General features: G+C 41.5%; 2 protein-coding genes across 6 annotated transcripts in view; one reads left to right on the top strand and one right to left on the bottom strand.

The window, feature by feature from the left end:
- Nucleotides 1–26,356, top strand: part of thnsl1 (threonine synthase like 1) — a gene marked incomplete at its 5' end in the record, with an annotated part of 333,814 nt that overhangs the window by 249,153 nt on the left and 58,305 nt on the right. The window lies entirely within an intron of this gene.
- Nucleotides 1–26,356, bottom strand: part of arhgap21a (Rho GTPase activating protein 21a) — an 87,371-nt gene that overhangs the window by 25,705 nt on the left and 35,310 nt on the right. For 3 of the 5 annotated variants that reach the window (XM_084341161.1, XM_084341160.1, XM_084341159.1), the window contains 5 exons: nucleotides 17,704–17,892; nucleotides 14,056–14,077; nucleotides 2,664–2,756; nucleotides 1,745–1,823; nucleotides 825–879 (listed from right to left, as the gene is read on the bottom strand). In XM_084341161.1, coding sequence (XP_084197287.1) covers nucleotides 825–879; nucleotides 1,745–1,823; nucleotides 2,664–2,756; nucleotides 14,056–14,077; nucleotides 17,704–17,892 — 438 coding nt within the window. Of the gene's footprint in view, nucleotides 1–824; nucleotides 880–1,744; nucleotides 1,824–2,663; nucleotides 2,757–14,055; nucleotides 14,078–17,703; nucleotides 17,893–22,957; nucleotides 23,444–26,356 lie in introns of those variants that run through there. The other 2 variants (XM_084341158.1, XM_084341157.1) reach the window with 1 other exon arrangement.

Below are 26,356 nucleotides of genomic sequence, written 5' to 3' on the forward strand. Positions count from 1 at the left end.
TACAAAGTTAACATCGCATACTGATCGGGCTTCAAGGTCAACGCCTTCCCCACATCTGTTTTTAGAAAGCTTTCTGGGCCACACTTGAAGGAATAGTTTCAGATTTTGGGGGGTATCCTTCTTCGCTTTTCTTATCAGAGTGAGATAAGGAGATACATATCATGAATGTGTCACAGATGGAGTGAGAAAGTATTTAGCTTAGCTTAGCATAAAGCCTGGAAACATGGGGAAAACAGCTGCGTCTCTTGTAGTGCTTTTGAATTGTAATTCTTTCCCCTAGCTTCATTTTTTATCCTGAAAGCACACTGAGCTGCCTTGATGAATTGTGCTTTACCAAGACATTGACATGTCTTACAGGAAAACTAATTAAATTGGAGCAAGAGTAAGTATATTGTTTGTTTAACCTGTTCAGAAACAGGAGACGGTTTTGTGGTTTAGGAGGTGTTACTTCTTGATAAAGAGCAGCGGGATGCAGCATGCCCAGGTCTTGTCATCCCGGTAAGGTTTCCAAGTTTAGTAACACACAGAGAAAAAAAAACCCTGTGCTCACTGACAGCCTACGCTTCAGCTGAAGATACAGGACAGAAGTGGTGGATGCAGAAACAGATTATCTCTGAGATTAAGTTTCACCACGTCACTCCACATGATTTCCATATTTTCCATACACACAAGATACTAAGATTAAAGCTATATTTTAAAAGGGCTCCGGTCTGGGATTAAAACTGCAAAATCATTAAAAGAAACTTATGAATAGTTTGCTACTGTATAAACAAAGAAGAAAAAGACAAATTTCAGGCAATATTTACTGATGAGTGAATGCTTACCAGCTGCAAAATGTCCTCATCCTTTGGCATCACACAGAGTTCCAGTGAGGCATCGCTGTGGGAGGTGAGGGAGTCGGGGGGGCGAGAGAGAAAGAGATTGAATGTGAGAGAAAGAGAGAGAGAGTGTTACGACACACGGCTCAAACTTGTTAAGTCTTACATTTAACACACAAAAGACGTAGTTTGATGACTTTTGAAGTATTTTTTTAGAAAACCACCATTATCGTTGAAGATCTATCTGCGATATTGTGAAAATCTATCATGGTGCATTCAGGTGGATGTCGTAATCTCTGACTTTTACTTTGCTTTGTACTGCAAAGGTTGTTTAAAGGTTGTTGTTTTTCTAATTTTCCCTAAGCAAAGATGTATGTTATTACCTTTTTAGTTCTCGCTGCAACACTTTTAATAATTCAAAGCTAAGATATTGACGATATTCATTCAATTCTACAGAGGAAGATTCTCAAAAAAAAAAATCTTTTCAACTTGTTATCAGCAAACTCAGCCATACACGTCCCCAATTGGCCTACCTCTGACATTTTTTAAAGTTGTTTCACTGCAGCCTTTCTAATAAATACTTGCTAAAGATGTGAAATGTGAAAAATGTGAGCGCTATTTTGTTATCGCAGATGATTCCTGACTTCTGACCTAAAAATCAGATGTGGGCCTTTGAGCAGCAAGATTGAGAACACCCTGATTTAAGCATTTTAATGCAGCTGCAGTTTAATGAAGTGTGAATAAGTTTGTCTGCGATAAGTGAATGACTTTCTTTGGAAAAATGTACGAGTTGGTCCTGAGAAGTTTTGCAACGGCTCTCTTCTGTGTTGGCAGTGAAGAAATTAGGTGAAAAAACCCTGGCATCAGGGTCTGAGTCATCCAGGCTCTTTCACTTTGTACATTTCCCTTAAAGTGAATGATCTCACCTGTTCTGGATCAAGGCTATGACTTGCGAGTAGGTCTTGCCAATGATGCTCTCTCCATTCACCTTCACGATCCGGTCCCCTGGAGAGAATTAAGACAATGAATTACAAACCAGGAACGTGACAAATAAACACTCCACCTCTGTGTTTCTGCACAATGGCCAGTAATCGAGTCAATATGGTTATTGACCACAGAAACCTCTCTGGAGTAGCTGCTTCCAGCACAAACACACATCCATGTTCAGATCAAAAGGAGAAAACTTGTTTATTTGGCGGACCCCATGTGAGGATCCATCTCCATTCAAGTTTTCAGAAGATGGCCATCTTACAGGAAGAGAGTTGAGGAGAGAAACCAGATAATTGTGGGAAAACACTGCACTCCGCAGTCCCGGGAGAAGAGAGTGAACAGATAAAAGCGGACAGTTTAGAGGGCTTGTCCGGGCCACTTAACATTTCCTGTAATACAGGGGGCTAACCTGGCAATGACGCTGATACCGCACAGTACCGAGCTTCAGCTGTCACCTCCATTTCAGGGAAGTTAAAAGGAAAAGGGAGTATATTCCGGTATTTTTATCCTCGTGGCTTAAAATTAGAAATGATTCACGCGTTAATATGAGGAAAAAAAAAAAGTGGGAGAAAGAATGAAGGGAAGGTTGGAATAACAGTGTGCATATTACACTTTGTTCAACCTCCCACAAAGGAGCCATCTGTTATTTTGTAACTCATATCTGTTTTGCCTGGCGGGTTACAAGGAAGTGGAACTACCTACAGTAAAAACGTGAAGAAATCTTGGCATCAAACGGCACTTTGAGGTCAGATGTGAGACAGGCAGAGTTAATCATGAGATCTGCCAGTTTATCACAAGGAGTGAAATGATTTCCTGTGACTGTGTGTGTGTGTGTGTGTGTGTGTGTGTGTGTACCTGTACAGAGTCCAGCTCCGTGGGCGGGGCCTCCCTCCTTCACTTGCTTGACGAAAATAGTGTCCATTGGCTCCAGACGGTTCCTCTGTCTCCCTGGCAACGACAGAGAGAGCACATGCACCGAGGCGATTGGTCACACGGTGAGGAAGCAGAACTAGGCCACATTTCACTGCCGCTGGAAACACAACTGCAGCAACACTGTGGCATCAGTGCACCGATTTCTTGTAGTTTTTCAGGGTTTTTACACGACTGAGGACACTGATGTTTCTGACTCACTCAAACAACGGAAATATCTGCCACGACTGCAAAGTTATTATAAGTTATTTTACAATAAATTTTTTTTAACGGCTTTGGCTTTTTCACCAGCCTGTTGTGGGACTGCTTTTACGTCGTCAGTATTCCTCCTTGTTATTCCTTTTCATTGTCATTGTAAATGATCTCAGTGACCTCTCGAGCACAAATAAAGGTTAACTGAGTGATTGATTTATTGAAATGTCAAGGAGAAGTGAATACCTAGGTGACTTGTTGGCAAAATGTGAAGTTGTATATCGTTTATCTAAAGAAAACAGTTTAGTTGTCAGTCAAGTTGAGAGGATTATTTAGAATATAGACTTAAAGTATGTCTTGTCTCACTAGCAGTCCAAAGCTCAGAGACACTCAATCAACTATAAAATGACAAAAAAGAGAAGTATCAAGTATGAAGCTGGAACTCTTTAATGATAGATCAATAATCAAAATTGTTGCCAATTAATCAATTGTATTAGCAGTACAACCAGGTTTCTGAATCAAAGTACACACACTCCCACTAACATCCCGAGCACTAAACTCCTCACGCTATCACATCTGCTGTGCCTCGATTCATCCGTCATTGACTCTTCTCCGCTGTCAGACGTATCCTGAGCTGCAGAACAGGACATTGAGGAGAGGTCATAGTGTGCTGACAAGGCCGCATGCGAATAAGCCACGAGGGAGTTTGGTTTCACATGGCAGAGGAAGAGACATCACGCCATGTCGAGTGATGTGCATGGGGGCAAACCAGAGGGGGAAATCCAACTCATTAAGACCGAGTAAAATCGCTAATAACTTCTTTAGGATGAACGTTTTTAAACTCGGCAGTTATGTGTAAAGACGGACTGACAGCACAGTCTTTTTTTCTCAGTTGGCCTCAGCTGCCTCTTCGAGCCCAAAGGCTTTGAGGAAGTGCAACATCAGAGCATCGTCTCTCCTCAGGGAAACTGAGTATGCATGCTCTTTTCATGAGCTTCACATGTACACAGCGGCAGACACACGCATGAATGACCCAGGGGTGCCCGGTGCAATCAGTGCTATGTTGAAAAACCCTGAACAGCTGGACGGGAGCAGATGTGGGTTCAAAGTGTTGCTGAGGAGCAACTTCAAAGGTGAGGAGTTTGTTTTAATCATCAGTTTACTCAAGTTGGAATCCAAACCTGTAACATCCAAGCTTTTTTCTAAACATTCCTGACTACTGACGCAAGCAAGGATGTGTATAATCCTTGTGTTATAATGTAAGCACGTCACAGTACATGTCATTTTTCATGTTGTAACAGTGTGGTGAGTGGTTCAGTCTGCTACCTCCCTCCTGAGGCCGAAAACGTTACTGCAAATTATTTGAAACAAAGCTGTCACAATAACAGCTTTTTGGTGGACGATATAGTCTCAGAAATGATTGCATATTTCAGTGTTACTGTTATTTTAAGACCATTTCATGCCACTAAAACAATGGTTAGATAAAAGCGTAATAATGCAAGTACACCCTTTCATAGAGCAGTGAACTTCTAATCCTTAATATTCAGACACTGGAATTAGAAAGGGATTTTTTTTTTAATATCCTAATTAAAGGTGCGTTATGTAACTTTTCATAGTAACAGTTTTGGTTATATAGTCCTCTATTCTCAAACTGTAGGACTTCTAGATAGGCAACGTGCCGTTTTAGTCTCATATCTCAAAATACAATAATTTTTTGCTCTAATGTTACAAATCTCAACATTTGGCTTTAAAGTGCATCTAAAATGTATCATCAGCTCTGTCTTTGTTTGTTAAAGAGTTGCATGGTTCAGTAAACATAAATAAAGTAAAACGACACAATAAATTAAGTGTGGAAGTGGAATGGCACTTAGTCGAGCACACATCTACGCAACAGCCACCTTTAATTCAATCAAGCCTAATCCCATATCGGAGGTGAAAACTCTGAAGTGCTGCACCCCAAGTCTTACAACAGCAGTTGAAGCCCTGTTAGTTATTTTAGGATCATGTCTGCATCACTCTCAGGTAAACAAAAGCAAATGTAGGGAGGTCAGCGAAATTGTACTCTCTCAAAGATACCAGCCACCTAAACACGCCTGAAAAAGAAATCCTGCCTCCGTCCCTTTATCTGGATCCGATTTCCACACCATAAGTTAATGGGGTCTATTCTGGGCTGAGAACCATCCATGTAATCGTGCCAAAGCATCAAACCAACACGTGTGACAGTCCTATGTCGATTAACATCAAAGAGAAACAGCATCACCTAAGTAGGTTTACACAGATTATCGAGCCCATTTACACCTTACAAAGATATAAACAGCACCAAAACATTTGCCAAACCCAGATACCCAGTACAACCAACGTGCCACTGTATCTCTAACGGGCTCACTCACTGTGAATTCACTTTTAAATACACTATAGGGTTTGACAGGGATGTTTCAACAGCTGTAGGCTTGTTTTCGATCCAGTAGAAGGCAGTGCAGCACATGAAATGACTCCTCTTTCTCAGTGAGGAACAGTGTGTAATTGTTAAGGGCAGCACTGTATTTCCATTCATGTTCTTGCAGGTTATGATCTCATTGGTTCACCTGCTGAAAAAACAACAACCTGTCTACACGCAGCATGATGAAAAATCCACTAAAACATTTACTTGTAGCGTCACTGACACAATCTAGGACACGACTGACCTGCGGTGGACGTACAGATGTCAACAACAGCTCCCTCCACCTCACCCTCCCTCCTCTCACTCCCTCTCTCTCTGTGTACAGGGCAGATTCCCAATCCCGAGCCAATCTCGTCGAGCTCCAACTCTGCAGCACAAATTGGATTCTGGAAGTTTCCGTGCCCTGCAGCTGGATGAACAGGATTAAATGTGGAAATCTAAAGCTTTGGATATTTTTAATGCTCCCAACTGTCTTAGCAAAGCATAAACTACCGTGTGGATTAATGAAATACATCAGCCTGCCTCAAAATGACTTCAACGGGTCCAAAACACAGAATGAGAGTTGGATCACATCGGCTTCTCCCCGGGGCGAATGTTTCCGCACTGGACAAGGCGCTCAATACTCCATGTTGATGACATTTTACACGTCATTAGTAGCAGCAGGTGTATGCTTGATGCCTAAAAGTATATTTAAATAACAGTTCCACTTTATATGATGGCAAATGTGAAGTTTACCACATCGACACCATCCAGCACAGCATTATGTAAGCTGCCAGTGTAGTAAAATATCAATAAACTGATTTCCTGTTAACTTTCATGCATGCTTCAGTCATTTATGTGGCAAATTCTTCACAATTTGGCATCTAAAAGACTAAAATAAGCCAAAACAAGTGTGAAAACAGACTCTGAGCATAATTTGACAAAAACATTTTGGTTTTCTTGAGTTCTTACTGAACCTTATTAGAGTTGTTGACTGTAAACAGCTCTGACTTTGAAACAGCCCTGCAACTGACTATTATCTAACTGATTCTCCATTAATCTACATTATTTTTGTCCAATTAAATATTTACCCTCAGTTACAACTGTAACTTACAGGAGGCAGCTCTAGATAGCAATATTAAGGCCTATGAAAATGATGGAGTTGTTTGTATGTATTTGTAATTTCCAAAAAGAAATCTAGAGCCCGACTGACATTGGCTCATCATAGATATATCGATATTGGCATATATGTTGACAGATCCAGCCCACCGGAATAGATTTGGACCAGTTCCTGTCCATTTGATTTGATCCTGGCAGACATGTGGCCTCCGTATGGCCCGCCTGTGGCTCAAATCTGGCAAACAGGAGTGGACCGCCCAAGTGCCATCATTCCAAGCGGTACGTGGGCCACAACAATTTTGCTATCTGGGTTATTATGGTCTTCAGCTGCTGTGGAAAAACTTCAGTCTACAGAGCCACAAATCGACCTTGTTTGGTGTCTTCGCTCACGTTTTTTTTGTGTTTTCAAGCGCAAAGCATAAAAAATGTCTCTATGTGAACCAAAATTCACATAATCTAAAAACCTAATCCTATACGTGGGGATTTCTTCGCTTTACGAGCAGTGCACAGTCAATGGCCATCCGCTGGCTGGGTGTCAGCGCTGCTCTGGTTTTGGCTCTGGTCCCTGGCTGCACAGCTGGGCCCGGTTGTGTCGGCCAGCTCCCCTCTCCCCTGTTGTTTTGGGTTAGATAATGTTATTCTTCAGAGGGCTGGGCCTGCTGCCCGCTCACTGCATTAACCCTGCTGTAATACCTCTGCGTTCAACTCGATGTCCTTTACCATTTGTGTCACTCTCAGATTGACAAAAAACCTATGCAGATGTGTTGCTTGTTCTTCGCTCTGACACTGAGAGGAAGAAGTTTTCCCACAACTTTCCCAACACTCCCAACGCAGAGGAGGAGGAGGACTGTGTTTGCATTAAGATCGCTATCTCTTTCAGCAGAGAAATATGAAAATGGAGGGCACATAATCCTGGCATAGTGTATCCCCCCATAGTGTGGGAAGGTCAAAGCGCAAGTACACTTCACATAAATACATAAACTCCAACTTCCTTCAAAGGCACAGCGTGTTTTATTCTCAAACTCCAGCTCAAAGAAACAGGACAGCAGATGAAGCGATCATGAAAATAAATACTGTAATTCTGTCTTTGTTTCTCCGATTCCCACGAAGACACACTCCGTTCAGTTCACACACAAACTAGTCCAAACACAACTCTGCTTTGAAAGCTTAAACTCTGCTAAAACACCTGCGTAGCCCCGTCCTGACCTCTGTGAATAACTTTTAAAAATCCACATCCAGATGGAGAGTCAGCTTGTAGATGCCAGGCTCAGATGGACAGGTCTCATTTCACTAATCGCTGCACTCTGAACGGTCTCGGCTTCATGTCAGAAACTCAGCACACGCTGACGGAGGGAACGTCAATACATCTTAAAGCCCCTGTCATCACCGACACCGTCAAGTCAGGAGTTTGTCCTCACATGTAAGGACATTTCTCAGCAGTAGTTACATAAGAAGAGGTTGAGTATAGCGTTCTGTATTTATGAGGCCAAGACTGAAATTTAAATCTGAAAGGGTAGTGTAAAAAATCTGATTACAGCAAAACAAAAATAGGGTTAAGTATTAACATAAACACATAGCCATTTAAATTAGGTTATTGACATTTACTGAGTTGGAAATTTTACAGTTGAGAGGATAAACTTGACAACATTGACTTAATTTATTGGTCATGCCGTAGGCTGAGATGTACGTTGATGTACACCTCCTCAAAAATGGCTTTAAAGAAAACACGCAAAGACCACAGCGAACTGTGATTGATTATATTTGGCTGCTTGTGTAGAAATCATTGAAATTAAGGACAACATAAAGCCAGCTGGAAAAAGACACCGTTATCACGCACAGTCAACACACATATAGAAAAGGCATTTGATTTGACACTGTAAAATCTTCTGCTCAATGCAACCTCCACTCACTATCACAGTGACTGAACCAATGTAAATAGGGTGACTGACTGCACAACGGCCTCATATCCAGTAATGAATAAAAGCACACCTTTCTATAGTCGCTCATCTCACAAAGGTATTTAAAAAATGTAGACACAGTTAATCTGGTACTTATAATTAAAGCGCAACATGGCCTGACTACGTACAACACATCCATCTAGTGTTGTGGTGGTGATTTACCTTGCAAGGCAGCTTGATTGAAGCGATCATGTGATCTCAAGAATCCACCTCGACAGGCTTCAAGCTACGTGCTTTTGGCTGAACACAAAAAGGTTTGACCAACCAGGAACTACTGGCAGCTACAGGCGCGGTTTACGTCTTTAACATAATGTCACAACTCTTATTTCCTCACATTCTGTTGATATTTTAGATGTAGAAACGCGTGCCTGACACCACTGCCACATCTGCCTTCTCATCACAACAGACACACACAAACACACACCTGCTGTTTTTTCCACCACACACAGGAAGGTGGTGGCGTACTTTCCATCTATTTTACTTCTAGGAATTCCAAAATCCACCCAGGGGAAAGAGGATATGTACTGACATTACTCTGACCACAGAGGGAAAAAAAGTTGATTCAGTGTTTTGTTTTCTTTTTGTGAAAGAAGCCAAACTATCTACCAAGGGAGTTTGAGTTCAACTGAGGGAACAAGTGACAAACATCTGGAAACAGATGGGGTGATTTTAACCTAAAACGCTGTCTCTTGTTTCAAGAAATGTGTTTAATGAGCCAACTGGACGTGTTGCTCTTTAAAGAGTGCGGAGGGTGGTCCCTGTTTTTTCGAGTCTTTCCAAAACCAAAAACCGCAAGAGCAAAAGCGAAAGGATTGGATTCAGTGGTGTGATTAACTGTTCCAACATCAGCTACAATTGTTGGCATGTTCGGCTAACTAGCTTAGAAAACCAAGCATGTCATTAACTGCATTAGTTTGTGGTATGACATGTTAAAAAGGCCTGTTAATAGCACATTCCCTCTGTAGTATTTACTCGTTGAGTGGGAGTCAGTCCTGGATGCTTTCATCAGAGTTTAAGCAGAGGCTGAAGAAAGTTAGACTCCCGCAACCGCAGCCAGCTTCACCAGAGATACAAACACATCTGTTAGTCCTCATCATCCCGAAAGACATTTACATTATAACCCTGAACGTGATATCATGCTGTTTGAAAACACAAACATGTAAGCCAAGCAGCCAAGCAGGATTATGTTGGGACGAATTAACGGTCTGATCTTATTTTTCCATAACATACTTACAATACAAGGATTAACTAGCTCTCCACACTGCAGTGCATGAACAATGCAGCTTTCTGCAGCTTTAGCCTCTGACTTTAAGCATGATATTAACTATGTAGCTATCACGTGCATATTTACAGCGCTGTGCACAAGATTCTCGCTTCGAAACAAGTCGATGAGAAACTGAGAGAAATGTGAAGCCTGCTTTTGTCTACCTGTCGTGCATTATGAACATTGTACATTATCCTACAACACATGAAAACAACTCACTAAATAAAAGTTTAAAAAACAACAACAAAACATTTCAGACAGGGTAGAAATTTTAATCAGAACAGAAAGATCTTCACTGACTGAATAAACAATGTTTTACTTTGTTCATTTGTGGCGGACCCTGCCACCTTCCTAGTTTCAAACAGTGAGAACACTGAGAACAACTTAGCACAACAAATAAGTCGTCAAATAAAGATAAAGATAAGATAAACTGTTTACAAACTGCTCAGAATATCTAGTTCTAGCCAGAACTGAATAAGTAGTAGTAGTTGTGGAGTTCAGTGTAAGATCTGACTGCAACTAAACTAAAACTAGAGAAGATGTAAAGAGGGAAAGAGGGGCAGAAAGGAGGGGAGGTTTAAGAAGCAAAGAGCGAGGGAGAAAAGAGGAGAGAGACAAAACTTTGGACAAAGCTTTGTTAAAGAAGGTGGGGCGCTGAAAAAGCCCACTGGAGAATTCTGGGGAATTCTGTTTGCTTGTGCTGCATTACGTTCCCTCTGCAGACTTTATGGGAACGGACCAAAATCAAGACAAAAAGAAGGGGAATAAAGCTCGTATCTGCGAGGGAAAAGTTTTTCACGTTGAACGAAAAACAAATATTTGAACAGATGGAAACATTTTTTTAATGTTTCTTCTCTCGCTGCGTCGAGGTACCGCAGCTTCATAAGCGTAGCACAAAACGCCTCATTCGGTTTTCACCCTTCAAAAACTTGCTAAAATACACAGCTGAGAGAGAGAGAGAGTGTGAGAGATACAGGAAAGGGAGAGACAGACAACAGAGGAAGTGAGATAGAGAGGATGATTTGGGATAACAGCCGCTTGGTATGTAGACAACCGCTGTGAAAGGAAACAAACAGATCGACAAACACAAATCATTCCTGCGTTACCATGTCTCCACTCTGCACCTACACACTGTATATCAATGTTTACGTTAGTCTATCTGTGTACCTACGTCACCGTGTGTGGGTCAGTCTGTCTGTGTGTGTGTGTGTGTTTTCTGGAGGTTTGAAGTGTTTCCAGCGGCAACACCCAGCTAGTCAACATGCGGTCAGCAGGAATCCACCCCCCCTCTCTCCAAACACCAACAGCCTCATCACACACTGGCCCGGACTCAAGCAAATAAACTGCAGTGCAGCGAGCCGGAGAGGCTGCAGCGAAACATCACAGGGCTGACTCAGAGAAAAGCTGCAGAATGCAATTTCTTAAATAATATCAAAACAACCACGCACATGGGACGCATTATCTGTCTGGGTCTGTCCAAGCCCTGAGTGTTTGCGTGGGTTTTTGATGATGTTACGGGTGTTTTGGGGAGTACGTCGTTCGCAGCAGTGTGCTCTGCTGTCACATAGCAGTAACAACTTTTAAGCACTCAAGATGGAGGAAGTTTGACCATCTACAATTCCATGACACCTCCATTTTTGAGAAAAAGTGTATGCCATAATACAAAACGATCAAAGAACAGCTACTAAATGGACCTTGTGGTGAGATCTGGAGAGGGGAGAGGTTGAATAATGTTGTCTTTTGCCTCAATATTCAGGGTTTTTTGTTCAAACTGAGTACAGACTACTATTAATAGAGTTCATCTGAAACAAAATCCTTGAATTTAGGCTTTAATTTCAACTATTTTAAGTAAATGAGGTTAGAGTGCAGTTAAGAGGACAGCTTGGCTTTCTAGTTTAGACATTTACAACACATTAAGGTAGGATTTATTACGGGGCTTTTGTATTAGAGTGCATTAGTTTAAGCTGAGTAGACCGACAGCAATGAACTGGCAGCTGAGTGTGTGGTTTGATGAGATTCGGAGGCATTACATTGGGAGATGACTGCAATTTTGATTTACAGAGCAGTCTGGACTCTTCGACATGGAGACAGAAGGAGCTGGTGATCGAATAGAAAACCTATAAATGTCTATATCTCCGAGCTGTACGATTTCATCAAAAGTTACAACTATACTATTATAAGTGTCTACTCTTATTTCATTTTGCTGCCCTTGTTGCTATCAGCTCCGTCTTTAGAGGAGCAAAGGATCACAGAATTCACAGTACAGATCGAGTCACTTATAACACACCTTTCTATTTCTTCTGTAACACATTTAAAGTAAGGGACTTTTTGTCCACGGTCTTAAATGAAAACAACTTCAAGACGAACAATGTTTATAAGGCTCATTACCGCCACCTGCTATAACAAAGCAAACAGAAAGAACCGGAAATGATTTAAGAGGCGTTGGATTATTGAGACAACGCATAAATATCAATATTTCATTTGTAAATATCAAGATTATCGTCAATACCAGCTGATCATGGTATCCCTTCTGTGAATGACATCACTGTGGCGAAGCAGAACCGCTTTCTCTATCTGAATATTTTGATTGGTGCTTATTACAAGACCATTTACAGAGAGAAGTAGAAACAGGATGGTTTTAGCCCCGCTTTATGTTTACATGATTCATTATTGAAACACGGGTCAGCTCGATTTATGTGAATCATTAACGAAAAAATCCCTCTGCTCCCAGCGGTCTTTGAAGTGGTCAGACAGTTAAACCAAACCCCATTCTAAAAGCAGGCGTTTTACATTTTGCAAGTACCAAACACTACGTCACGTTACACCACTAGTCGTTCCCGATGTCCCTTTCTGACGCTCTGCTACCTGTCAGCATCATCGCCACTGCTGGGTCTCTGCGCCCTGCTGAGGGGCAAAGAAGGATTTATGAGAAGCTGAAAGCAAGCCAAGTGACTTCCTGTGGCAGCGGGAGAGCTCTCCAGGCAGAGGATCATTATTCACCATCTATTGAGCTCAGGGATGAATGGTTTCTCATCCACTTACCACATACTACTTAATGACACACACGGTCACACATGGCTTTTACATGACTTCTTTCAGGTAGAGTCACACAAAGGAATTCAAGTTCATATAAAGTGTAAGAATGTGTAGCCACACAAACTCCCTGCAGGGTTTCCTCTCGCCACAGCAGAGCCCGATGTGTGTGTGTGTGTGTGTGTGTGTGTGAGGCATGTGCTGAATGAAGCCGTCGGACAAGGAGGGGTTAAAATGGGTGAGGCGGGGGTAGTGTGAGGAATGTGACACCGAGGGCCAAGAGGGATGATGAGGGACACTTACAGGAATCTCTCAATTTCCCGTCGAGAGCCGTTTAAGAATCAGAATTATCGCAAACTGCTGCGCTCACGCTCTTCTAACCCCGGATCCTTCACTCCTTTCACCGTCCACGCACGCCATAACAGCTCACTGAAGCACACCTGGTAGGGCTTTGGGTTCATTACAAGCCAAACAAACAGCTTACGGTGATTAAATTCTGCATTTATCCTATTCAAGAAAAACCTGGTGCATTTCCCAGAAAAGTTTGTTTTTAAAGAGAAGCGATCCACCAAACACTGAGCTTGGATACATAAACTGGAGTATGGGGAACATCCTTTTTGTGTTACATCACTTAAAAAACACATAAAGTGGATATTTATCTAAATAAAAAAAGCACTAATTTATTTCTTTAAGACCGCACTGTTGCTGTTCTGCCCATGTACACGTGCTTTGTGCTCCTACATGCGCCACAGACATGAGATGCAGGGCCGTTAAAGAAGGCTTCTGATGAGGTGCAGCAGAGAAATCGTCCTGCATTCATGCTGGGCTGCAGACGTGAGCTGAATACTGAGGGACTGGGAGGACGAGCTGGATGCTCTGAGGAATGCTGAGGCCTTGCCAAGCGAGCAGCACAGCTCTGGCTGCCACTCTGAAGAGGAAGGACTAACGCGTATAACAGTGTCTGCAGAAGGGACCGCTTCACCTGCAGCATGTGTTTACACCGACTTCAGCACCAACCCTGAGCCAAATCAGTGCATTCACGAAGCTATCAACGGGACTGAAGTGCCAAAGCTAATGACATTTTTAGACAAAGGCACCCAACAATCACCAAAATGCATCTATATCAATCCAGGAGGAGCGAGAATGCATTAGAGTAATGAACTGTCAATCCTAATTTGATCCCTATTCTGTGGAGCTACTGAAGAATAGCTGGGAGTTAATGGTTTCCGTGCTTTTCGTATTGCAACACCTGAGGTCCAGGATCAGAGAGCGCATCTACAAAGCATTCAGTAATTTAAAGGAAGAAAAAAAAATTTGTTTTTCAACACTTACCTCGACTGCCATTCTCTTCATCCTATAAGAAAGAAAGAAAAGTAAATGTCAGATGATTTGTAATTCTATTTCATTCAAGAGTTTCTTCCCCAAAATGTTATAGTGCACCTTTAATCGTTAAACTAACAGTTAGTGACAACCCTAGACGGGCTGTCTCACCACTGACTGAAGGATCTGATGATCATGGAGAAAAAGAGCAGTATTCATGATCATTTAACGCAGCTGTGGCAAAGGACACAAGAGAGAACAACATGATTCAGATCAAACCCTGCGACAAAAAAAAAGCCACTTCATAGCCATGTTTGTGTTTATTCAATTTCCTCAACACATTAAACCTTAATTTCCCTGCGAGCCTCAGTTAAAATCCACACTCCAGCTTTAATCCCCCCCTCCCCCCCAGTGACACATATGTTCTCCATGTATCCTTTAAGACTCACTGCTGCTCTCCCAAGGCTTTCCTTAAGATGGTCTTCAAGCTAACCCCAATATCCTCCAAATTGCGATTAATCAAGGGCTTCAATCCAAGACCCTAAAAGTAATTACAATGAAATGTGACCAATGCAGGAGGATGGGGATTTTTTTTCCCTCTCCCTCTTGTCGGTTTGGGTTACGTAATGGGAGAACTGGTGAGAGTTTACAGTGAGTGTGACCTGATGGATTGAAATTTAAGGTTTCGGTTTGTATATTTCTCAGATTTGATTTATGACAAGCGACCACAGCGGCTAAAAGACACACAGACACATTTCTGCTAAGCAACAGCTTGTTTTAGTTGTTATTTCCATTAAATGTCACAGAATTAATGTGACAAATAAATGAGAATACTGGCAACTGCTTTAATTTGACGTGGCAAGCATCTAAGACCTTTTAGCTTTTAGGAGGACAAATTTGCCAACGACAGTTCAATCCCAAGTCCACACAGCTTTCACATCCTTCGATTAAGTTAAAGCAAGATCACAGACGCACACAACGGCCCAGATTGGACTGAAAATAGCCGAAACGACATCGTGATACCCAAGAAGGCCTCTGGGACGATCCGTCTATCTTTTCAGTTACACAAATGTCTGAAAATCCTAACTGTCGTGCCACAGCGTCTCCTTCAACATGCAGAAGCAACGCCAAAAGCTATAAACAGAAGGCACTATGCTAACTTTGTAGGAAATCCTTCTGTGCAAACTGGAGAGGTTGTCAAAATACACTTCAGAGGAACGTAAACCCAACTTATCCTGAATTATCACTTACAAAAACTAATAGTCAGGACGCCACGATAAGCTTTGAGAGCGCCGACTCGAAACACAGGCACATTTTCCCATTAAAAGAAGCCCGGCCATATTTACCCAAAGCCCTTTAGTCTGTGCTACTCTGTGCCCATTAGGAGCCGGATGTGCTGTAACGTCAGGATTAATACCAAAGGGCACACTGGTACTGATGTTATCCAGAGGATGGCTGGCTGACTTCCCAGGTGGGATGATACAAGTCAGACAGGCTCTCACTGAATTACTGACCCTGCATGTGCATATTAATATGTACACTTCTAAACCAAGACATCACTGCTCCTGAGTCCAGTGTCAGTGATGACAAGTGATGGCGACTCAGCAATTAAACAAATTCAATAACATCTTCAACAGATTAGATTTGAATTGATTAGGCCTATATTTCTAGAGATAACATTTAAATAACCTTCATGCTACATACTTATTCTAGCTGGATATTTAGCCTGTGTCAAAATGTGCTATTGAAGGACCTTGAATCAAGAATCATTCTGGCCTCAACTACCAATTATTTTCATGATTAACTGATTGTTTGTTTGATAAAATTTCAGAAAAATAGGGAAAAATCACAACCAAATTTACTTTTCTTGAAATGCCTTGTTTAGTCCGGTCAACAATCCAAATAACCCAAAGATATTCAGTTTAATATGACAAGAAAAGCGGATTTTCAAAATGAGGAGATGGAAATAGTTGGAAATGACTTCAAATGATTAATTATCAAAATAGTTGGTCACTGCAGTTTCACCAGAATGAACGGAGATTTGAAGTGGAAACTTATTTCAGTAACCTCTAGTTCTGGATGTAAAAACCCCATTCATTTTTCCTATAGACAATGTTATGTGACTTACAGTTGGAGAAAAGAAAGTCACTTGATTTAATCATCAGTACAAAAGAAATGAAAAACTGCCATAAAAAAATGTTATTTAATTTTTTTCTTTAAAGTCAAATGTACAGGCGAAGGTGAGTAGTTACCCAAGAGTCCTAAAGTCTATTTCTATAAAAAATAAATAAAAAAAAAACATCCAAAAACCCAAAAATGACATAACATGACCCGCTAACGCTGGGCCTAAGCTTGAAATTATGGTTTTGGAAAGAACTGGAAACACAATAGCTTTGCTTTTAAACTCTGTCAACAACTGTAGCAGCATGTTTTGTTTCCAGCTACAACAAAGAAGCCTTTTGAATTTGTTTCAGCTCCGATTCGTTTCTCAATGCCAACAATGACCAAGACTTTTGGGTACTGTAGTATATATGGCGCTGTTTGCCATACTAACAAGATAAGATTTCTCTGAAACCAAATGGAAATAATTATAACGGTGGACGTAACATAAACTACAGGTGAGGCGATTAATCGGCTTGGCTAATTTATTGGCACTGAGGGGATGTCACCAATTTATAATTTTTTTGAGTTTGATGTTCAGTGATCCAAATGTATTTATTCATTAATCAGGTATTTATTACTTTGACTTCAACAGTTATTAAGAGTTATCCAGTTACTTACTACCACTGAGGATATCATTAAAATAATAATTTAAAATGGGAACACAGAATGGGGAAAAACCCTTCCTCCCACTTCACAACTCTGCAGCACAAAGGAAACTCATCACAGCTGGAACAAATTACAACATGTGGTGAAAAAGCTTCAGAAAGATCTCAGCAAAAATAGTACACTAGTACATACTGTATCCTGAGGACTGAGACACATGTCCCAACAGCACTAAATACTCTGGTGTTTGTTTAGGGCCGTGTTCAAATAGCAGCTGAAAGTCATAATTCTGATATTGTTCCCCCTCATGTCACACAAATCAAAAGATTTCTAATCACCGCAGACATTAAAAAAAAAGCTAAATAAAGGCACATTTCATGATAAAAATCTGCAACACTGACCAGTAGTTATAATTTTAGCTCCCTTGACAGCGAGGCCAGAGTTAAAACAGAGGACAGAATCACCACCATCTGATTTGAAGCGTATAAAGCACTGACTATAGTACAGTTAAACAGAGGTATGGATCAGCTATGAGATAATGCATGTTGGTCCCAAAAGTCTTTCATTTTTCCTTAAACTATAAATCAAAATCCAGATTTATTTCCTTAAACAGCTGTGGTCGGAGCTTATTTCATCTGCTTCTAATATATCGTCTCTTTAAGCAAGGATTTAAATGACAGTGTCTTAAATTAAGTCAGATCCTCCTGCCTGCCTGAGGCTTACATCACTTGATTCAACAAAAGTTTATTTACTTTGGAAACGTCAGTAGTTTTTCTTTCGCCAGCGGTCAGAATTTCTTGGTTGTTTTAAAATGTATTCAGCTCCAAATTGCACTAGATGGATGTTTTGTTTTGTTTTACTTATGTCTTAATGTCGTCAGAGATGTTATGTCACCTTCAGAGAGTTGTGGACGGCAGACTCAGGCGGGTAGACGATGAAGTGTCGCAGTGTGAAGCCGAAGCCCTGGGAAGTTCGCCGCAGGTGAAGTGTCTTGGGCCCCGGCCAGGAAAAAGGCTCCTCCTCTGGGCCGGGAGAAGCCGCGGCCGACGCCTCGCTCTGATCGCGCCCATCCTTCTGCTTGGCCTGAAGAAGAACAAACAAACGGTAATGTCAGTTTTGAGCTTCAGAACATATACAGTGTGAAAATATATGAACTTGTTTGTTTACTTGACAGATGAGAAAACTGTTACCACACTCATTTCTGCTATTATCAACCAAAAGCTAGTTAGCTTAGCATAAAGCATGTTTGGTTTTCCAATAAACAAGATATTACTTGTTAATTAGTGAGCTTTAAAGGTACGTTTGCGCAGTTTTCATTACAGTGGAAAGAACCAGGCTACCTGTTTCCAGTTTTTATGCTAAGCTAAGCAAAGCTAACCTGCTGCTGGCAGTAGCTTCATATTTAGCAAACAGATGTGAATATGGTATTAATTTTCTCATCTAACTCTTCTTAACCAAGTTCATAAGTGCAAAATCTGGGGAAAAAAGTTTAGTTCATTGTTACTCAACATTGTTTCCTGCAACGTTTTTGCCTGCTCGGACTTTCAGAAGGCAATCAATTGAAAGAATCCCATATTTAACAAGAAAATATCTGTCTTGGGACCCCTTGGGCAGTTGACAACGCATGTTGGGTTACGGTTAGATGCTTTAGATGATGCAACGCTCCCCAGCAAAGAAAACAAATGCGGTTGGGAAAATAATGACACACGGATAGTAAAATACCACATGTTCACTGCTGAGAACCAAAAAGAGTACAGTCACTCATTTCGTTTCATCCCTGGTAATTGTGCAAAGAAAAGTGGTTTTGCTAAAACAATGAAAAGTGTGTTTTCACAGATGAAACCGCCCATGGCTCAACTCGATCTGAAAACACAAGAAATCCCCTGTTGAGGATTCGTCACAGTTATAAGGCTACGTTATGTTGTTTCTACTGAATAACAAGGTGTCACTTTTTCAAGGTTTGGGGAATAGTAAGAGAGAGTAAACAAGAGGGTTTATTGTTAGAAGACTGTAGTGTGCTTCTGTTTTAAGTAATATTGCATAAATGGATGATTACATAATGACCTTAGACCGTAACCTGCTTATTTTCGTTGAACACATTTGACCTGCAACCTTTCTGCTTTCTGTCGTCACAAACTGATGACCAGACAAAATTTCAAAATATATCTTAACTTATTTCCACCGTATCATTAGTTTGTCGTGGGATTTTTATTAATTAATGATTTCTATAATCATGTATAACATTCACTTAAAGCATTAAAAACTGGACCAAGCGCTGACTGAAACACAGCATGTCTTCTTATGCTGTTAATATAGTTGCTATTACTCGCTGGCTTCTTAGCATAAGACCTGAAAAAATATAATTGCTGGGTTTTTAAAGAAAAAAAAGTATTTCCAATTCAAATCTGTCCTTATTGGAATGACATGATTTTGATTAATAAAATCCTGAGATCGATCATTTCATATACCTTTTCCTGTGGATGTGAATCTGAAATAAACATCGTCGTTTTTTGTTTGGTGAATAAATCTCTGAATGCTACCAAAACAGTAATTTGTGAGTGAGTGAGATGGTGTCATCTATGGACGATTATTAATGTTAACATTAATATTTTTTAATAATGTGACAGGTTAGAGGGTTCCTTGGACAATATAAAGCATTAGGTCCCTCATAATCTCTTTCATATCCAAGCAAAATTGGCATCGTATCTGAAATATCCCAAACTGACTCGATATTGAATCGGAAATCAAACTGAATGGAATCGGGACCTTGTTAATCGTAAGTAAATTGATTTAGGAAATCCAAAAAGATAAAATTTGCATTTGTAATACTACATTATGAACACCAAATGGGTTTAAATCAGCAGGAGAAGAGCTAGTTAGCTATTAGCAGCTGGTAGGCAACAGAGTCATGCCGAAGGTTTTGGCTAACAACGACAACAGCTAACGGAGCTAAACAAACAGCAGGACTCAGAGTTTCTGTGTCCAGAGGAATATGAAGCCTTAAACAGTGAACTGCAGTTTAAAAGTTTACAGTAAATACATCATGTAGAAGAAATGCAGAAGAAATTCATTCTCACTCAACACATCCAGTAGTAGTAGCTTTCCTGAGATGAAAACTGTTCAAATGTTGGTGACAAAGGCCAAAAACGCAGTCAAATAATTTTGTTCCTAAGTTGTGGTTCATGTCAGCAATTGCAATGTCTGTCAACATAATCAGGACTGTCATTTCAGCCACATTTGTGCCCGCCTAGAGCTCCACACAACCATACATATGGCTTTAGTTATTGCACATTTGGAGCTTTGCAGGGCTATTTGGCGTGTTTGCATGATGACAGACTTATCTCCTACATTCCTACTGTGACTAACACGGGATGAAAACAACCCTTAAACGCTGGCAGCTTGCGTAACTTTACGTTCATGCCGACATAACAACACATGCTCCACATGAGCAGCAAATTGTTGATGTTAAATGTTCTATAACAAAAAGAACAAAGTGTTTACGCTGAATCAGAGCACTGTGAGTCAGTCCAGTGTACGTTCACGACCCTCGTTTCCTGAAGATGATGTGAGGAGACCAAAGAAAAACACAGCGCACAAACACACAGGGAGTATGGGTGGTCATATATTAGATCTTATCTTAGTGATTGTATTGCGATGAAAGGCTCCACAGTATGATGAAAGGCTGCGGCTAATGATTATTTTCATTATTGATTCACTGAGAAAATATTCAGTAGATTAGTTTAATAATCGTTTGGTCCATTAAAAAAATTGTGAAAATGTCCATCACCGATTCCCAGCATCCAAGGTGCCGGGAATCGGTGATGTCAGATGTTGTGTTTTGTCCATAACACCAAAAATGTTCAGTTTATTATCATAGAAATAGAAAGAAAGATACAAGGTACTCACATTTTAATGGAGAACAGAAGCTGTTAGTGAATTTTTTAAATAACTTTAAACAAGACAATTAGACAGCCACATCAGGCGGGTAAGGATGAAACGATTAGATATTTTTTAAATGATAACCAGTCCTAGTGATTCATCAGGCAAAAAAGCCCCCAAAAATATTGTTTTAATGTCTTAAAAGATGGTTTATGACCGATGGATCGGACTGATGGTTTGACGAATCAATAAATCTCAATGTCACAATGGACTCTGGGAAACTGTGATGGATATTTTAGAGACAAATGATTATTGACTCCATCAAGAAAATAACTGGCAGATTAACTGATGATGAAAATGACTGTTAGTTGCAGCCAAACAGCCCAAAGAAGTACCAATTTATTGAAGAGTTTGTATATTTTTGTGTTTAAAGTGGCAACAGACAACTTTCCCCCCTGGCGTTTCCAAGTGGTATTATTGTTGGTGCTGCTGTTGCAAAGACAACTGGATCGTCTCAGTTTTCCCCAGAATCACAAATGACGTAACGTGATAGTGAGGTTTATCGGGAACCAATGTAAACGCTGATGGTTTCATCAATCTATATCCATTACATTGTGCAATCAACGTTTACTATATAATGATATGCTGAAGCAGAAAACTCGTCAACGTCAAGTATTACAACTCTTTTTTCTTTCCAAAACCTTTTAAGGAACTTTACAATCAACCATAAATGTAGAAATTGGGAAATAACTCTATAACCCTTAATCACAGTGACTTCATGTTGCGCCATCACTGACAAACATTCTGACCTCTCCTGCTGCGCTGAGCAGTCTGAGCAGTGAGACTTCTGTCACATCCATCATCAAAGTCATGATGGAGCCGAACCACTGCACCACAGGGCGTGCGTTAGTGGTTATTGCTAACACCACCACAGTGACTGAGCTACGAGAGCCTGCCAAGAGTTTCAGCCCTGACCCAGGATCTCTCTACAGGCTCTTCTCCTACCAAAATACATCTTAGGTGTGGATCCAAAACAAAGACGCCCCTCTGGCTTCTCTCTCTACACCTTCTCCTCAGCTTGTCTGGGAGCAGCAGATGTAGGGGCCTCCGGAGAGCGGGATGGGTGTGGGCTTAATGGTATGACTGGTGAAATCACCAGCAATACCCGAGTGGTGTGGAGCTGGAAGTGAGCCACAGTCCACAATGGAGAGAGGAGCGGAGAGGAGAGGAAGAGCTGACGCGTCAACTCAGCTGTTTGTTTTGATTTTGAGCTTAATATTTAATGCTGTATTACGCAACAGCTTGGCCATATGCTTTTAAATGCCCCATTTTCCATCTCCTTTCTCTATATGTGACAAGCTGAATTATACAGCAGGAGGGAAAACTACAGCTGGTATAGATTCCCACAAAACAGGCATATTCAAAAAGGTACAATACTGTAAATCTGCTCCAAACAAGCACGCACAATTACCTGATAATACAACTCAATTATGCATGCAATCTGTTCATCAAAACACTCACCATTATGTGCACACTGAGGGTTTGATCCACATGCTGCCATATGGTGCCCTGGCCTGCAGGATGGTGCATTTGCATGCCTGTCCCTGCTTCTTTATGTATATGAGATGAGGAATTTGAATGACATTACGCGTGGACTCTTTGCTATTCATTTTCTTTTTTTTTTTTGCTTAAGTCTGTGAGTCACTCCTGAGCAGTCTGACCTCATGGATCGACTTCTTTCACTCCCTCTTGCCTCGTCTTTCCAAGCTTCACTCCCTCCAAGACCACAAACTTCAACATTAGTCACACTCATTCACTATACTGTTGGAAAAATATGCCTTAGAGTCCCTACTTTCGATCCACAATGACTTATTTCCTTTAAGCTTCAGTCCATACTACATTAAAAAGTCATGGCTGTTTGGAAAATAAACAATATCTTCCGCTGACAGTGTACAGCAAAGTGTCACTCTGAAACTACCAAAGGGACCAACAATAAACGAAACCTAAAACCCAAACACACAGACACACACACACACACACAGACACACTCCAGTTACAAAAGATATCGGTCAGTGAAACAGGACTACCCTGCCGCTGGAGAGCAGGATGACGCACTCAAAATTCCTCAGACAGCACAACAAAGTGTAGCTGCCCTGAACCTCTCCTATGTAAACCTATATGCCTCTGCCACACGCTGATATCGCCTAAACACACATTTCCCTTGCACCTCCTCAAAAAGGATGCTCTCCATCTCCATCTCCATCCTTACCCGAGATCGCACGCAGTTCTTCCTGGAGGCTTCCCTGAGCCGAGCCCAGGACACGCTGCGGTTGGGACTGGTGAGCCCCAGTTCCACCTCTCCCCAGTAGGCTCTGGCCAAAAGCTGGAACCAGAGACAGTACGGCTCCGACAGGCAGCCGTCCACACCGGCCAGACGAGCCCAGGGACACCCTCCAGAAGATGGGGAAGGAGAGAGGGAGCAGCAGCCTTCAGCGTTCACGTCCACATCCCGCAGGTCTGGGTGATCCTTCAGAGGAACCGGCTTACAGCCTGGAGGGAGCCCGTTCCTCTGGGCCAGCATGGCATATCCAGGTCCTCAAAAATCTGGTTTCTGTCTCTTTTACTTACTCTTTCCTTCGCGATAGCTTACTCCAAGTTCTTCCTCGAGTCCATGTTGCACCTTCCTCCTCCGTCAGTCTGTCTTTAAGCGTCTATTCTGGTCTCAGTCTGGAGAAACGGGGCTGTTCCTCTGGGCGTCCCACAGACACATGATGTTTCCACTCAGCCGAGAGGAGAAGCGCAGTGGCTGAGTGCACTGCAGAGAAGCCCAGGCCGACTGACTGACGCACCCACCCACTCACCACACAAAACTCTCTCTGAAGTATGCACACACACATTCACATACACACACCAGGCGGCCTGAAGTGAGTCCTCTCCCTTTCCTCTCTCCTCTCTCTCTCTTTCCCTAACTCACCTCTCCCGCTGCCAACCTTTAAAACTTTTAGCACAGGCACGCTAATAGGCTCACGTGTTCGAGGCTTATCAATAAATCATAAGAACAAATGAAAGGGGAAGACGGGACGCACACACAAGTTAAAAGGTAAATACGAGGAACGTTCGGGAAGTTTTGAGAGAAGCAGCACAAAGTTGCGAACTGCCAGCAGAACTTGGATTGTTTTCACAGCCGGGGGAGGAAGTCAAGTGGGGCTAATACAGATAAGGAAGCATATGTGTTCTGTGAAATCTATAAAGGCACACAAACGTACAGCCGACCCTCCCTCCTCCGCATGCATGCAGCTCATCTGGCAGCTACAAAGGATTAATGTCTGTGTGGCAGACTTGGTGGTCAGAGAGACGGCCAGGAGTTGCTTCAACACACAGTGACTTATTTGTTTATTCAACAAGGACCATACAGATAAATATTGTTACGTAAGGATGAAAAAGCAACAGATGGAACGTATATAAGGCCTCTAGGTAAAGCTTATTTGCAGCTCCAGCCCTGGTTAGGCTTTTGTAGTCAGATACCAGACACAGTTTCATAAAAATTGCCCTACAGTATCTGACACTGTTAAAGAAAGTGAGAAAAATGTCCTGGATCCGGCCCTTTATCAGGATCCGCACCAAAACTTAATGGGGTCTATTCTGGGCAGAGACCCGTCCTCCATCCAAGTTTTGTGGAGATCTGTTCAGTAGTTTTTGTGTAATCCTGCTGACAAACCCACCAACCAGCCAACAAATATTCCACGGGTGAAAACATAACCTCTTTGGCGAAGATTATAAAAGGACAGCCGTTGGAAGAGAGATGACAGAGTTTCATGGATCATTTCAGGTGTTACACAGCGTAGGCTAAAAATAGTCTTAAGCAGGGTTGGGTGATTAACTTTTCAATCAAATGGCAGAGATTTGTAAGCCAGTGAAGAGGTTGCTCTACCGAGAAAACATTAACATTTTTAAAGTCTGTCTTAAAACCGTACTCACATGCTCGTAGATACATTGGAAGCACTGTTGGACACTTGGTTCACTTGGTTTCTTTCTCTTGTCCGTATTGAAAGCAAAAATGATCTCTTTTTAATAGTGTTTCCAGTTCTGCCAGATCTGTGTTCAGTGGTTTGATTTAATGCGAACCCACTAGACCCATATTTGTTCTGGCAAACTGAAATATTAAACTTAGGAATGCACATTTTGCTTCAAAATGATTTAAAAAAAAAAAAAAAAATTCAGCCAAAAAACAATCATAACGTGCTTTTCAAGGCCAATATCTTTATTCGAACCTGTAGTTCATTCACAGCTGAGGGTAAGAAAGGCTAAGATGTAAAGATGGATAATTTAAAAATCTATAACTCTAAAAAGATTTGTTGTGGCCAGTCTTCATGTTCGTCTTTACAAGATAAAAGTAAGCCATCAGTTTCTGCTAGACATCGTCAGAAGGAAAGAAAACGAGCTGAAACCTGTACAAATAAAGACACCTTGGAGCCTTAAATTATTTTAAATGAATTCTAGGTTCAGCTGAAGCTGAAAACTAGTACCTTGATTTTTCCAGGTATTTCATTAAATAGATTAGCAACATTTCAATCAGATTTTTCAACTAAATTTACAAAAACAACTATGTGACCTAATATGTTGTTATTCAATATACAACAGTGTTTACCCCTTTATCTATATTGCACACAACACTTCTAGTCCACCCACACAGCTGCTCTTCTCAAGATTGTCTAGATTACAGACTGCCTGAATGACAGCTCCCTCACTAGTTTGTTGCATCCTAGAGTTTAGTTGACATTAAATGACTTGACGTCTAAATAGTGATTACAATTGTCTGTGTAGGTGTGCAGGGCCTTTAAGATCAGCAAAATAACATTTAGACCAAATTCACAACTCAATTAGAGCTTTCTTTTATGCAACTATGTTGACTGTGTGGAGACGCCAACAGGAAAAACTGGGTCAAGTCTACTGTCACGGACCCAAACATTACACTCTGAATCATCTAAATGATCCTTTAATGGCTACCCTAGCCTTGAACATGATAGTCCTCATCCAGGACAATCTGCTCTGAATTAGACATTAAAGCGAACATGTAAATCTGAAACTCCACCACCTGAAACCACCAATTCTCCCTTCACACTCACCTCCTCAATCCCTCAAAGCAAGCAAACCCCTCCGAGGCTTGGCAACTGCCTTTATTTTAGGAGCAGCGAGACTGCAGGGAGTGGGATGGACACCTTTTAGTAACTCTCTCCGTCAGAGAGCAGGGCCAAAACATCCATTTAATATTTAATCGCATTTTCATCTCAGCGCTCTCTGGAGCTTCTGTGCTGCTCCAACGGCAACGCCAGGACTCTGAGCAGTGATACGGCCTGTCACCAAATGTTGAACAAGGACAATGGATGCATCTTTAATCTCCAGGGTGAGATATTAGTTGCACAAGATTGTCCCGTAACAGTAAGTTTGCTGGTACACATCCAACAACAGCTCGTGCACGTCCGCCTGGATGACAGCGTCCGCAAATACCAATCTATTTTGATTCTGAGGAATATTTGCCATCCGAGACAGCAGCAGCGACCATGAAAACAACATCAGGAACCCAGTCGTGGAATGTTCCCCCTCTCAGCGTTTTGTTATGAGCATCTTGTTACCACATTCACTCAGCTCAATATAGCGTGTGGCGTTC

Source organism: Pagrus pagrus, assembly GCF_965226575.1.
Source record: "Pagrus pagrus genome assembly, chromosome: 20".
Classification (NCBI taxonomy): Eukaryota; Metazoa; Chordata; class Actinopteri; order Spariformes; family Sparidae; genus Pagrus; species Pagrus pagrus.